The following is a 15,758-nucleotide window of genomic DNA, read 5'->3' on the forward strand; positions in this document are numbered from 1 at the left end:
ATTACGGAGACCCGACAATTTAGCCGCAAGTGATTTTAAAAGACTTTTTTTCCTGCACAAATGACACTTTGTGCAGCGACAGTTCTAAGCACCAGAAACATGCGCCCCTTCACAGGCATACTATAGATACCCCCCCAGCTACGAAATTTAAAGGAATATTACACTTTTATTGTTTCACTTTAATCATTATTAAAATCACTGCTCCTGAAAAAACGGCCGTTTTTAAAACTTTTTTTTGCATTGATCCATGTCCCCTGGGGCAGGACCCAGGTCCCCAAACACTTTTTAGGACAGTAACCTGCATATTACCCTTTAAAATGAGCACTTTAGATTGTGAACGTTCGAGTCCCATAGACTTTAATAGGGTTCTAAAGTTCACACGAAGTTTAGGTCTGTTCGCAGGTTCTGGTGCGAACCGAACAGGGGGGTGTTCGGCTCATCCCTAGCCACCAACATACAGGAAAAGAAATCCAGCTACAATCAGAGGATACATGGCTCAGTCAATCAAATGATCCTTATTCAATATTGAGAAATATATCATCCACCAATGACACAAATAAAGGGTAAAGATGTCTCACATCTCTGAAAAATGAATGGATATATCTCCCATATGTGGATTGGACAGAAAAGAGAAGTATCCAGGTCTCCCGATGAACCCACAGTCCAGACTGAACCATTGGATGATATGTTACATATAGTTTTCTTATATGTTATAAGTCATTGATGACAACTGCGTCTCTTCTTTTAAAGCAAATATGTAATTCCTTCTGCTGAGAGCTTGCACACAGCGTAACTGCTGTCACAAGGGATTCTTCCTACATTTTTGTCTGACAATTCCTGCTGTAGATGAGGGTTGAATTATTCCCAAGCATAAAAACATATATAGGGCCTGTTGACTAACTACTGTGTGTGCAAAGGTTGTAACTGCACAAGCAACAAGCTTCCTAGGCCAGGGGTAGCTGCACCCCGTGCACTATGATACCTAAACAAGACCCTCACTAAATTCTTACACTACTAAATGTATTAGGGCATGTGTTGATGGGCTTCTATACACGTCAAATGACAAAGTCTATGAGAATGCAAAACCCACTTAAAGTAGGTCAAATACAGATTAGAAGGAGGCCAACTGCAGGTTAAATGCACCTGGAAATTAATTCTAAAAAATGTAAGAGGCTTAGCAAACTAATGTCAAACTGATGCCCAAGACATGTCGACACAGCCCTTAGTGTTTTGGAGTCTCTACTAGCTATAGTTTCAGTTTTGTGATGTTAAGCTGAATGCTTGGGGTTTTTCCTTCTTTTTCATATTGTATTAGGAAGCTGAAGTACTAGGTAGATGCCAACATTTGCATTCTAGTATCAGACCAAGGTCACAGAAATGACTACATCTCCTGTAGACAGTAAATAACTTACTAGCAGTATACCTAGGGAAAATTATATTGCAGCCCAACCTTCTAAGCCCCAGGGCCCCATAGCAAAGCTAAGGTCTAAGCTGCAAGCTGAATTTTATAAAAGTTGAGTTATCAAGTTAATTTCTTTGAAAATTCTTAGGTATGTGTTTGCAAGGTCATGTCCTACATTATGCAGACCAAAGTAATAATGTTGCTGCAAGATTTTTTTCTATATTAATAAAGCAAAATTCCCACAAAGCTATTTGTTTCTATTGGAAATTGTGAAAAAAGCTCTACGTTTCTTAGAACCAAAGATTATCTTTTGAGCTGGGAGATTAACACTACTTCAAAGCCAGGGTATTTGAAGGACACAAATTCAAAGAAAATTGCCCAATTTAAAGATTCACTATTTCAAATATCACATCATGAAATCATGCAGTGTACATAACAGTCGATGATAAGCACTTTCGAAGTCTCCAAGCATAATTGATTTAATATACTCTAGCTCCTTATAGTGAAACAAATGGTTCTCTTAATACCTTCAGGGTTTTCTCTTCTTTACTTCAGAAAGAAGTAAAAATGCCACTCAAGAAGGGATTAAAAATAAATCCCAAATAATAATAATCATCATCATAATAATAATGCATTAGGATAACATAAATTTACTGGCATCATTATATTATATAATACAAATATAAATACCAATAAATGCAATTGCATAAAGTCTACAAATACATACAAGCAACCATAAAAATAAACTTTTAACGATAAAAAAATTGAAATCGAGAGAAACAGCTAGTGACTGGATTAAACACTTTCAGACTCCACTGCATATTAGCTATTTGCCTCACAGTGGCAAGATAGCATCTGGCTCAATTACACAATAATTTGAATAGAATTTTTTTTATGAACAGTACTATCTAACCTTTAAGTCACAGTAAGATTTCTCAGTCCAAAGCTGGCCATAGGTGGATAGACAATCAAGAAAAAAATTTTCTTTTCCCGAATGATTTGATTTTCAAATGAATAATGTGCTTGTAATGATCGCAAAAAAATGAAAGTCATATTGGACAATTGGAAAATTGGAAAAAATCTTCTTCTTGAACGCATTTCTAATTGTAAGTAGTCCACTTAAGTATAATGAGCACAAGTCTGTAAAAAGGTTTTACCACAGAAGCAAAAGAAAAAATATTCCTAAACAAAATATATGATATGGTTTCTGAGCTGTGCATTTGTGGTAGATGTTATGAAGGCTTCTGTTTTCACAGACAGAAGCTGACAGTGGGTCAAAACCAATTAACCACTTGACCACTGGGCACTTAAACACCCTTAATAACCAGACACATTTTCAGCTTTCGGTGCTCTCACCTATATGAAATTTTTGTCCTTTTTTTCACACAAATGGAGCTTTCTTTTGGTGGTATTTAACCCTTTCATGACTAAGCCTATTTTTCGGCATTTGGTGTTTACAAGTTAAAATCCATATTTTTTGCTAGAAAATTACTTGGAACCCCCAAACATTATATATATTTTTTTAGAAGAGACTCTAGAGAATAAAATGGCGATTGTTGCAATATTTTATGTCACACGGTATTTGCACAGCGGTGTTTTAAACGCAACTTTTTGGGAAAAGGGACACTTTCATGAATTAAAAAAAAAAACAGTAAAATTAGCCCAATTTTTTTGCATAATGTGAAAGATAATGTTACGCTGAGTAAATAGATACCAAACATGTCACACTTTATAATCGCACGCACTTGGATTGACGACAAAGTACGGTACCTAAAAATCTCAATAGGCGACGCTTTAAAAAATGTTTACGGTTACCAGGTTAGCGTTACAGAGGAGGTCTAGTGCTAGAATTATTGCTCTCGCTCTGACGATCGCGGTGATACCTCACATGTGTGATTTTGAACACTGTTCACATACGCGTTCGCGACTTCCGTATGCGTTTTCTTTGCTTCGCAAGCTCGCGGGGACGGCGGGCGCTTTAAAAAATTTTTGTTTATTTTTTTATTTTATTTTTTATTTATTTTAAAATGACTAAATTGTTTTAAAAAATAAAATAAAAATTTTGATCACTTTTATTGCTGTCACAAGGAATGTAAACATCCCTTGTGACAGTAATAGGGGGTGACAGGTACTCTTTATGGAGGGATCGGGGGTCTAAAAGACCCCCCACCCCTCCTTTACACTTCAATGTATTCAGATCGCCGAAAATGGCGATTCTGAATACCGTATATTTTTTTAAAACCGGCGCCATTGGCAGCCGAGTAAACAGGAAGTGACGTCATGACGTCGCTTCCGCGTTTACTATGAGGAGACTGGAACGAAGCCGATTACGGCTTCGTTCCAGTTCCTCCCCAGTGGCCGGAGGCAGCGCAACTTGAATCGGTGCTCCCGATCGAACGGGAGCACCGGTAACAGCGGCGGGAGGCGGCGGGAGGGGGGACGTCCCCTCCCGCTCCTCCGGCATAACAGCCGAGTGGCTTTTAGCCGCATCGGTTGTTATGTCTGGAAAGCCAATCGCCTGCTGAAGAAAACGGTACCAGGATGATGCCTGCAGGTGCGGGCATCATCCTGGTATACCCCCCGGAAGCCGAGTACGCAGATCTGCGTACGCTCGGCGGGAAAGGGTTAATCACCGCTCGGTTTTTTATTTTTTGTGCTATAAAGAAAAAATACCGAAAATTCTGTAAAAAAATGAATTTTTCTTTATTTCTCTGTTACAAAATTTAGCAGATTAGTAATTTTTTCTTCATACATTTTGGCCAAAATTTATACTACTACATATCTTTGGTAAAAATAAGTACAAATTGGTGGATAGAGTCCATAAGCTATGGTGCCAATATCTGAAAATTGATCACACCTGAAGTACTGATGGCCTATTTCAATTCTTGAGACCCTAACATGCCAGAAAAGTACAAATACCCCCCAAATGACCCCTTTTTGGAAAGAAGACATTCCAAGGTATTTAGTAAGAGGCATGATGAGTTTTTTGAAGTTGTCATTTTTTCCCACAATTCTTTGCAAAATCAAGATTTTTTTTACTTTTTTTTTCACACAATTGTCATATTATCAGTTTATTTCTCACACACAGCATATGCATACCACAAATTACACCCAAAACACATTCTGCTATTACTCCCGAGTACGGCGATACCACATGTGTGAGACTTTTACACAGTGTGGCCACATACAGAGGCCCAACATGCAGGGAGCGCCATCAGGCGTTCTGGAGCAACCAGGACAATTCTGACATTTCTCTCCTACATGTAAAAATCATAATTTATTTACTAGAAAATTACATAGAATCCCAAAACATTATATATGTTTTTTTAGCAAATACCCTGGAGAATACAATGGTGGTTGTTGCAACTTTTTATCTTGCACGGTATTTGCGCAGCAATTTTTCTAATGCTTTTTTTTGGAAAAAAAAACAGTTTTGTGCTTTAAAAAAAAAAAAATCACAGTAAAGTCAGCCCAATTTTTGCATAATGTGAAAGATGAAGTTACACTGAGTAAATAGATACCTAACATGTCACTCTTCAAAATTGCACACACTCGTGGAATGGCGCCAAACGTCGCTACTTAAAAATCCCCATAGGCGACGCTTTAATTTTTTTTTTTTACTGGTTATATGTTTTGAGTTACAGAGGAGGTCTAGGGCTAGAACTATTGCTCTCGCTCTAACGTTCGCAGCGATACTTCACATGTGTGGTCTGAACACCGTTTTCATATGTGGGTGGGACTTACGTATGTGTTCGCTTCTGCATGCGAGCACATGGGGACAGGGGCGCTTTAAAAAAAAAAAAATAATTATTGTTCATTTTACTTTATTTATTTTAGTTTGCCATTTTTTTCCCAAAAATAAATTTTTTGATCACTTTTATTCCTATTACAAGGAATGTAAACATCCCTTGTAATAGGAATATGGCATGACAGGTCCTCTTTACAGTGAGATATGGGGTCAATAAGACCCCACATCTCACCTCTAAGCTGGGAAGCCTGAAATAAAAAAAATAAAAAAGATTCTGGCTTTGATCGTATTGGCAAGTCGGTAGAAGCACCAGAGGGCAGCGTGAGGGGGCAATGTCTATGGGTGGGTATTGCAGGGTATCACTGACTATGGCTGGGTATTGCAGGGTATCTCTGAGTATGGCTGGGTATCTCCGAGTATGGGTGATGCGTCACGGTCACGGATGCTCTCGAGTGCGCTTCCCAGGGGGCACGCGAGAGCGAAATTCTGTGAGGACGTCATATGACGGCCTCCCAGAGTTAAACAACCGCCCTGTAGCCGCCCTGTGGTCCGGTTGTTAAGTGGTTAAACATTGTTTTCTTTTTTTTTTACATATTAAAGTTTCTGCTCAGTATTAACGTGATTAGGCTATATTCCTTCTTCAACTATAACCATAACCATAACTAAGAATAAATATGTGGTATTAAAGTGTAATTAAACCCACATCATAAAAAACGATAAAAAAATGCTGTATTTCATGTTGTTCATACTCACTATGAGATTTGTTTTCTGTATTCTGCAAAAAACCTGGTTGATCCTCTCTATCTCCCCTTTTGATCATGTCCCCAATGCATTTGGGGATATTGCGGAGCATTGTTGGCAGCTAGTGCACACACTCAGTTTTCAGTGAGTTTTAATGCTGAGCAATTCCTCCCTATCACTTCTGAGCAGCCCATGTGACTATCGAGTCACACACGGGTGTATACACAGTGATAAATGACAGTCCCTCCTCCTCCATGCTCACAAACCAGCTAAATACAATGGGGTGGGTTATTACATCTTAATTGATGGAGGCTTCGCCTCCCTGTTATTCTAAGTCACAGGCTGGAGGGGTGTGGCAGCTGGTGACTGGCAGAAATCCATCCACACCACGTTATTGCCAAAAAAGAATAAATATTTAATTTCACATACTGTATGTATTTGTATGATATTTTATTGGTAATAGTTATTTATTTTTATGCTGTATCCCGAAAGGTGTTTTTGTTTTTATGTTCAACATGTGACCAACAGAGGACTAGAAGCTCCTCCTGCTAATGTTTCCCTGCAAACATGCTAGGAAAGAGCTAAATCATGTGACAGCTGTATATCGATTAGGAAAAAAGTACCGTATTTATCGGCGTATAACACGCACTTTCTTCCCCTTAAAATCAGGGGGAAATCGTGGGTGCGTGTTATACTCCGATCCCCTGCCGTTGTAAGCCTGTGGGTGGCTTTCAGCCACCTTCGGGTCTTCTCGGTGGCTTTCGGCCGACCTCGTCAGCTTTCAGCCGTTCAAGGCAGCTTTCACCCACCTTCGGCCGATCTCGTCAGCTTTCAGCCGTTCAAGGCAGCTTTCGCCCATTCTCGGCGGTTTCGGCTGAAAATGACACTGACAAGGGTGCAATGATGGACAAGGCTGCAGATGGACACTGATAAGGCTACGTTGATGGGCATTTAAATGTAAGTTTATTTCCTTAAACTTCCCTCCTAAAAGTTTTTTTTCCTTAAAATTCCCTCCTAAACTTGGGGTGCGTATTATATGCTGGCGCGTGTTATACGTCGATAAATACGGTACTTTTTTTTTAAATTAAAATAATTACAGTGTCATTATCCACATACAGAAAAAGATAGGAAAATGTAAATGAAACAGTATGTGTTTAGTATCATTTTAAGAACAGATTGCAGTAAACATTGGTGGTGCAAATGTGAAGTCATACCCAGAGCCGTATTTACCACAGGGCAAAAGGGGCAGCTGCCCCGGGTCCAGTCATTGTTGGGGGGCCCAAAGCAGCTTCTCCCAGAGACCGTGCTGCCCATAGTCTCCAACTGTCAGAAAGTTCCCAAAAATCTGAGCCGCAGTTGGGACATCACATCGCAGATCATTGTACTGGGGATTGCTTTCCACTGTCCGCAGTGAGTGAAATCTCCACCCCCTGCACCACCCCCTTCCTCGCTCCCCCGTTGTTTTGCAGGTACTTTCCTGATAGAACTGTATAAGGATAACAACAGGATCCTTGCAGAATCCTACGTCATAGTACAATTTAAAAGGTATATATATATATATATATATATAAACACAAAATATATATATACAGTTATTAATATTAGAACTGATAAAGATGAACATTACATGATCTCTTGAGGTATTTTTATATTTTATAGATTTGAAGCTAAAATGGCGTTTTCAAGTTTGTTTCTACATGTCATGTCACCCTTGTGCTTATCTTAGAAGTGCCACAAGGATGTATGCTAGGGGACATGTCACAGCATGCCAATGTCTTCCCTAAGACGATGCCTCCTGATTGATGTAGGAGTGGGTGGGACGGGGATGTGCCCGACCTATGAGATCAGGTCCCCCCAGGAAGTATGTGGTTTGATAGTGAGCTGAGGAGACGGAGCTGAATCCTGAGCTAGTGTGTTCGGACTCCGAAGGTAAACTCATCTGCAGGCACCTCTAGTTACTGCAGCTTAGCATAGAAGTGCTGCATGTTAGCTGACAAATGGGAAAATTGCATCTTTTTCATGAAGCACTGGTAATGGGTTAATTTAAGAGCTCATTAATCATTGTCACTGCCTCCATATTTTTACTGCTCCCTAGCTAGTGTGTGTCCTCCTGACCCTGTGTGTGTGTGTTCACTCCCAGCCCCCATACTGTGTCCTCCCAACCCCGTACTGTGCCCTCCTGACCTCTGTACTGTGCCCTCCTGACTCCGTACTGTGCCCTCCTGACCTCTGTACTGTGCCCTCCTGACCTCTGTACTGTGCCGTCATGATGCCCATACTGTGCCCTCCTGATGCCCTTACTGTGTCCCCCCGATGCCCATACTGTGCCCTCCTGACCCCTGTACTGTGCCCTCCTGATGCCCGTACTATGCCCTCCTGGCCCCCATACTGTGCCCTCCTGATGTCTGTAGTGTGCCCTCCTGACCTCTGTACTGTGCCCTCCTGACCTCTGTACTGTGCCCTCCTGATGCCCATACTGTGCCCTCCCAGCCCCTGTACTGTGCCCTCCCAGCTCCTGTACTGTGCCCTCCTGATGCCCATAATGTGCCCTCTCGACCCCATACTGTGCTCTGCTGACCACAGTACTAAGCCCTCTGGAGCCCATACTGTGCCCTCCTGACACCCGTATTGTGCCCTCAAAGCCCCTGTACTGTGCCTTCCTGATGCCCTGGGTGTGTCCCCTACCATCCCCTGTACTGTGCCTTCCTGACGCCCATACTGTGCCCTCCCATCCCCCATACTCTTCCCTTCTGACCCCTCTGATGTGCGCACTCCTGACCCCCCTGTACTTTGCTCTCACTCCCTGCACTGTGCCTTGCATTCTCCTGACCCCCTTTACTGTGCCATGCTGAGGCCCTCATACAGGTTCTTCTAGACCCCTTGTCCTCTGCCCTTGTGACGGCCAGTCTTTTGCCCTTGTTTCTCCCAGTCCTCTGCCCTGCTGATCCCTGTTCACTGTCCTTTGTTCTAATGACCCCCATACATAGTTACATAGTTAGTCAGGTTGAAAAAGGACACAAGTCCATCTAGTTTTACCAAAAAAATGTAAAATATAATCCCATATACACAATCCTTCACCCACAGTTGATCCAGAGGAAGGCAAAAAAAACAAAAAACAGCAAAGCATGCTCCAATTTGCTACAGCAGGGGAATAAATTATTTCCTGATCCCCCGAGAGGCATTTGGATTTTCTCTGGATCAAATTTAATGATTTATCAACTTTAAATGTCAGTACCCAGTTATATTATATTATGTATATTCAGGAATGAATCCAGGCCCTTTTTAAAGCAATCTACGTAGCTGGCCAGAACCACCTCTGGAGGGAGTCTCTTACACATTTTCAAAGCTCTTACTGTAAAGAAACCTTTCCATATTTGGAGAATAAATCTTTTTTCTCTAGACATAAAGCATGCCCCCTTTTCTTCTGTGATGACCTTAAACTGAATAGCTCAACACTGAGTTCACTATATGGACCACTTATGTATTATATCATGTTGTTCATATCCCCCCTTAATCTCCCCTTCTCAAGAGAGAATAAATTCAGTTCCTCTAATCTTTCCTCATAGCTGAGCTCCTCCATGCCTCTGATCAGTTTGGTTGCCCTCCTCTGCACTTTCTCCAGTTCCCCGATATCCTTTTTGAGAACTGGTGCCCAAAATTAAACTGCATATTCCAGATGAGGTCTTACTAATGATTTGAACAGGGGCAAAATGATATCTCCCTCCCCCAGACCCTTCTCCACTATGGATTCCCCCAGTTGTACTCCCCCTAGCATGTATGATGCATGCATATTCTTAGCCCCCAAGTGCATAACTTTACATGGTGGCATCATGATGGTGTGGGGATGCTTTTCTTCAGCATTTCAGCAGGAACAGAGAAGCTGGTCAGAGTTGATGGGAAGATGGATGGAGCCAAATATAGGACAATCTTAGAAGAAAACCTGTTAGAGTCTGCAAAAGACTTGAGACTGGAGCGAAGGTTCAGGAGGGGGCGCTCTCTTGTCCCCCCTCTTTTCCTGCAGCTTGCCAGGTTGCGTGCTCGGATAAGGGTCTGGTATGGATTTTGAGGGGGACCCCACGCCATTTTCTTTCTGGCTCCAAAGGGCCTGGTATGGAAATTCGGGGGACCCCCACGCATTTTTTTTTCTTAATTTTTAATTCTAATGCTAACATGACCTGTGTGCAATGCAAATAGCCTTAAAAAAAAAAAAAAAAAAAAAAACCTTAGAAGACGTACAACATTAGAATCCTACTATAGCTTGTAGTCGAAATATTCGACCGGGAATGTATGATTGCAGCATCATACATTGAGTTTCGCTGCTCCGTCGAATCTTCTTTAAACATTTGTCAGACACCATAAGCCTTCAATGACAGATTCGACCTTAATTCATTTGGATTTTCGGACTAAGGCAATTTTTTAATGAAAAACGAAATAAATAAAAATGAATTTCGGGAGTAACTAAATAAATTTATTTTTTGGACGAAAATGAAATTCCGAAACAACATATTTCAGTGTGCACATGTCTAATATTGAGTCAGGTGGGCTGAATACAAATGCACGCCACACTTTTCAGATATTAATCTGTAAAAAAAATGTAAAACCATTTATCATTTTCCTTCCATTTCACACTTTGTGTTAGTCTATCACATAAAATCCAATAAAATAGATTTGTGTTTTTGGTTGTAACATGACAAAATGTGGAAAATTTCAAGGGGTAGAATACTTTTTCAAGGCACAGTATGTGAACCGTCACCTATAAAGGGCATAAAGATGTGGGGGTGGAGAGTGCTTGTGACAATGGGGGGCATGGCGCAGAAGCAGCTTGAACTGAGCACAGGTACAGTCCTTTGTAAAATTAAGAGACAGAAATACACAGTAAAGTGTTTGATGGGGGTGGGTGAAATGTAGCAGCAGGAGGCAGAGAAACAGCAGTACACTGACCTACAAAGTAAAGAGCTGTGCAGAGACATGTCAACCGAAGTCTGAGTACTGGAGTAGAGGCAGACTGTACTCTTGACCACAACACAAGGGAAACAATGCAAATGGATTTGGATACCTTTAAATACAAGTAACATAAACACATATCAGAAATATGAAATATTGGGGTAACATACACTTTAAGGGTTAATAAGCAGTTAAATAGGAACACTTTTCTATTTTTAAATAATTGTATTTTCTTGTCAGGTTGCTTTAACTGACATCATATTCAGATCGAAGTTCATCCATTTCATCTGCAGATGATTGAAACTGAGTACATACAAAAGTAACAATGTTACTTTGCATCTCTCTACCATGTGTCTGAAGAGAGTTCATAAATACTGTGGTCCAGTTTTTGACAGCAGGAATTATTATGAGTGCTATACTTATAGAGAAACACCAGAAAGGTAGAATTGCCAGAAAATGTGAGGGAGGAGAGGGACAGAAAAACAGGACGTACTACACATGCCCTGAGTACTTTCATAATGTTTATTTGGGCATGTGCAGTACATCCATTGTCCACAACTGTTTACTTTAACCAGTGACCAATGTGGGAAAAAAATAAGTGTGGTATGGACAGCACTAAATTCTCTACATATGGAAGGTTAAAGAATCTTGAAGTCCCCACAAACTTCAGTTAATCCTCATTCACACGACCAAAGTGGCATTGGTGCAGGAAGTATCTTATGGAAAACTCCGTCTAGGGTTCTAGATGAATGTGGATAGCGTCAGCTAAAAGGCCTGTACAAAGCAATGCATAGCTGTCTGCCTGTGTTTAGAAGTAACCAAGGAGTGAATACTTGCGATTAGGGACAGATGAACACCTCTAGATACAAGAAGCTCATTTCAACGACTTTTTAGAGTCAATCTGACAGCCCATCCAGATCTGGCTGCATTCAGCTTTGTTTGAAGCAGAAAGAGCAAAGCTTCTTGAGGCACCTGGAGGGTTCAATGAATTTCTGATGCTTACCATGCACATAAGCACCTGAGGATGACAGCAATTGAAGCTGTTTTCAGTGTCTGGCTGGAGGGTGAGTACTTTGTCCCAGAGGGTTCAATGAATCCTATATACTAGCACACAGGATTTTACTCCGCAGAGACTAAAGTGATATTTCTTTTGTATAATGTGCTGGGTCAAGTAAATGTTTTTTAGTAATCCACTTAATTATAGTAATTATTCTATATTTTATATTAGAGAAGAAGAAAAAGACACATTAATGTTGGTTGTTTAGAATTTCAGACTTATGTAATTAATTACTATGAACATGACAATATTAAGACTTTTCATTTTAGAGTGCTTTGTATGAAATAAATTGAAACAGTTTTACAAACCATATAACTTAAGACACAATGGGGGTTATTTTCTAAAGGCAAATACACTTTGCATTGAAAGTGCACTTGGAAGTAAAGCAAACTTGGAAGTAAAGAACAGAGGGGGACATGCAAGGAAAATAAAAAAACATTTTATCGTGCACATGATTGGATGATAAAATCAGCAGAGCCTCCCCTCATTTCAGCTCTACCCCTTAGATTTAGAGCGACTGCACTTCCAAGTGCACTTTCAAGTGCACTTGCAGTGCACTTGCAGTGCACTTGTAGTGCAAAGTGGATTTGCCTTTCGCAAATAACCTCCAAAGGCTATTGCCGAGGCACTAGGACTTTAATGGTTGCGTCATTTAGTGGAAAGATTTAGATCAAGGATCCTGTATAGTTGTTGAAAAATATGGTGCCAAACTTCTGGGGAGAAAAGTAGATGAAGGCATTATCAGAAGGAGTTTTATGATCATCTCTGCTGTTAGGTTCGCTTTAAGTGTCATGTTCCTTTAGAAAATATCTCAGTGCAGTGTGTAAGAACAAAATATGAAGCGAATATAAAGTTGATAATTTCTTTTCTAGGTTTGACAAAGGCTTATTTTCTTCGAGCTAAGGCTAACGCTGAAGTATGGAATGAAGTTGAAGCAAAAAAAGATTTTGAGAAAGTCGTGGAACTTGACCCAACAATGAGCCGTCAAGTCAAGAAAGAGATAACAAAGCTGGAGGTGAGGATGGAAGAGAAGGAGGAGGAAGATAAACTGAAATACAAAAATCTATTTTCTTAGGATATCAGTAGTATCGGAAAAGAAATGGTACTTGTACATTTTGAAATGAGCAATTACATCAGGAGAAACATCATTTGTATCATACTCATCTAATTGCAAATGAAAATCTTCTATGCAACTAAAATTATTCAAGAAACTCAACATAATGTGGATTTTTACTTACAGTATTTTGGTAGTTCTGAATGCAAGCTGAAGGTGAAGAAAGGTGAAGAAAACTTGAATCAACTGACATCAAATTGTTTTTGACTATGACCCAAAATGTCAGCGTTCAATAAACTGTACAAGTGACCCTAAAACAGCTCTTTTTAGCTTGTGGCAAACAGAAGTGTAGGCAAAGAAATCTTGGTCTTTTGCAAGGGGCTGGTGTTCACAAGCTTTTATCAAACATTTAGACTGGACAAATAGTTACTTAGAGAAGTGTATATATCAGTGCAAAAACAATAGTTGTATGTGACCCGGTGCAAACATTTGCCTTGCAATAGTTGGCTCAACCAGCTGGTAACTGGCTTGTAATTATCTTGGGTTAAGGCAGAGGATCTCAGCCAGTGGTAAACTGGCTCGGGGGGTAGTTTTAGGGGTACAGCTAAAGTTAAAAGAAACAAAATAGTAGTTTTTATTTTTCAACCATTTATAACTTGGTAGAAAATACATTAGAGTTGGTGTGTTTACTTTTCCAACAGGTTAAAACGGGTCTGCAGAAAGCATGATTTTGAAATGAACATTTGCTTAAAGTGGAGCTCCACTTGCTTTCTTACTTCCCCCCTCCTTTGCCACATTTGGCCTCTTTTGGGGGGGGGGGGTACCTGTTTTTGACAGGTACTCGTCCTCTACTTCTGGGAGACTTTCCTGCAGTGAGGTCCCCTTCCTCCTTCCACCATTGCTAGGCCATTCAGAAAGCACAGAGTACTTTTCCGCATGCGCAGTAGGGAACTGGCTTTGAAGCCGCAAGACCTCACTGCTGGCTTCCCTTACAAGGAACAGCAGCGGCAGCACCTGAGAGCTGACTGAAAAATCATCTGGGGTGCTGACATCGTGGGGTCCCTAGACAGGTAAGTGTCCTAATATTAAAAGTCAGCAGCTATAGTACTTTTAATTTTTGGAGGGGGGCTGGAGCTCCCTGTTTTAAATGTGCTAACTTTAACTTTAACTAACTTTAAAAAACTCATCTTCTATATACGAATACATGTTAAAATAATCTTTAGAAACCCATACAGAGAGTTAAAAGTAAAATCTAAATGCAAAATAAAGCCTTGAAAAAGGTATAGGGAACACAACCTACTGTACCTGGTCATTTTTCATCCAAGTATTGCTGTACTGTACCAGTTAACCCAACTAATATCTGTTGGTGATCTGGTGATTAAAAACTCTATTTGTGAAATAAATATTTAAAAAAGAATGTCAGTCCTAACAAGTTTCTCACAACCACCAATTATATTCAAAAGTTGGAATGTGATTGGTAAGGGTTTTAGAGAATTTACATAACACATACATAGAAACATACACTCCTAGTGAACCTATGAGGGGCTCTGGGGTTTCTAGTGACAGTGGGTTACACAGATCACAGAACTGGGTGCATTTTGTAACTTTAGCAGATCAGCATTGTTTGCTAGATAACATTAGTGATTGACTCATTGCTTGCACTAGTTCTGTCATTTGCACTTTAATTTGCCTAACAAAGAAAGGCAAAATTTTCACAGGAAAATACAGTATGACTATATATAGGCAAAAAAAAAAAAATTAAATGTGTGCATACTATCAGTATACATATCAACAAAATATTTTATCCCTGTGTGAATCTAATGCCGTGTACACACAACCGGACTTTTCGACTGACTTTTCGACGGACTAGGTCCGAAGGTCTTCCCAACAGACTTTCGGCAGAGGTTGGATGGACTTTCTGAATGAACGGACTTGACTACACATGACCAGACTAAATTCGCCAGTAGCCAATAGCTGCCCTTGCATCGTATTTGGTCCATCGGACTAGCACACAGACGAACGGTTTGCACGCTAGAAAGCCGAGTCTGGCGGACAGATTTGAAACATGTTTTATTTCTAGGTCCATCTGACTGTTGGGAAAAAAAAGTCCACTGGAGCCCCCACACGATCGAATTGTCATACGGATTCCGGTCTGCCGGACCTAGTCTGCCGGAAAGTCTGATCGTGTGTACGCGGAATTATTGTTCTTCGTGTGCCATCCATACTGCTCTATGCTGCGGAGCTCACTAAAAATGCAATAACCAGTTAAAAACCATCAACAGAAAAAGAAATGGAATTAATTAGAAGTCCTTGGGTCATGTGATTATACGCCACCATTTGTCCTTGCATTATCTTTAAGAAGCTCAGAGAGCTCATGGGATAGACAATGCTCTATGTAAGACAAAATTAATATTCAGTTAAAATGTCATTACATATGTACATAAACTGTTTTGTTACATTTTTAATAATACAAGAGTACCAGCTTGTGTTTCATTTTCAAGTTATGGAGAAACAGACTGATCATATAAATTAAATACATTTAATTAATTTTATTATATCAATGTGTATTTTAACTTTTAGAACAAATTAAACTGGTCACCGTTTAAAGGAAACTTGTAGTGATATAAATACAGAGGCTAGAATTGTAGACTTTCTTTGGAAAATACTAATTATCTGCCTGGCTCTGCCTTAGTTTAAGTTACTTGAGGAGGTGGATAAATGACACTGGATTACCCCGTAAATTTCTTATTACCACCAATGGACATTGCATGGGTTTAAACATCTGCATACCACAAGGGCATCCATAGTCCAC

The 15,758-nt window shown here is 40.2% G+C and overlaps 1 protein-coding gene across 4 annotated transcripts in view; it reads left to right on the forward strand.

Annotated features, from left to right (window-relative positions):
* The window catches only part of AIPL1 (AIP like 1 HSP90 co-chaperone), a 150,997-nt gene extending 135,504 nt beyond the window's left edge, over positions 1-15,493 (forward strand). For all 4 annotated transcript variants that reach the window (XM_077480460.1, XM_077480466.1, XM_077480462.1 and 1 more), the window contains one exon: positions 12,765-15,493. In XM_077480460.1, the coding sequence (XP_077336586.1) occupies positions 12,765-12,967 (203 nt within the window). In that variant the 3' untranslated portion in view covers positions 12,968-15,493. The remainder of the gene's footprint in view (positions 1-12,764) is intronic.
* Positions 15,494-15,758: the final 265 nt, after the last annotated feature.

Source organism: Lithobates pipiens, unplaced genomic scaffold (genome assembly GCF_037356315.1).
Source record: "Lithobates pipiens isolate NorthernLeopardFrog02 unplaced genomic scaffold, aLitPip1_a1.2 Scaffold_16, whole genome shotgun sequence".
Taxonomy (NCBI): domain Eukaryota; kingdom Metazoa; phylum Chordata; class Amphibia; order Anura; family Ranidae; genus Lithobates; species Lithobates pipiens.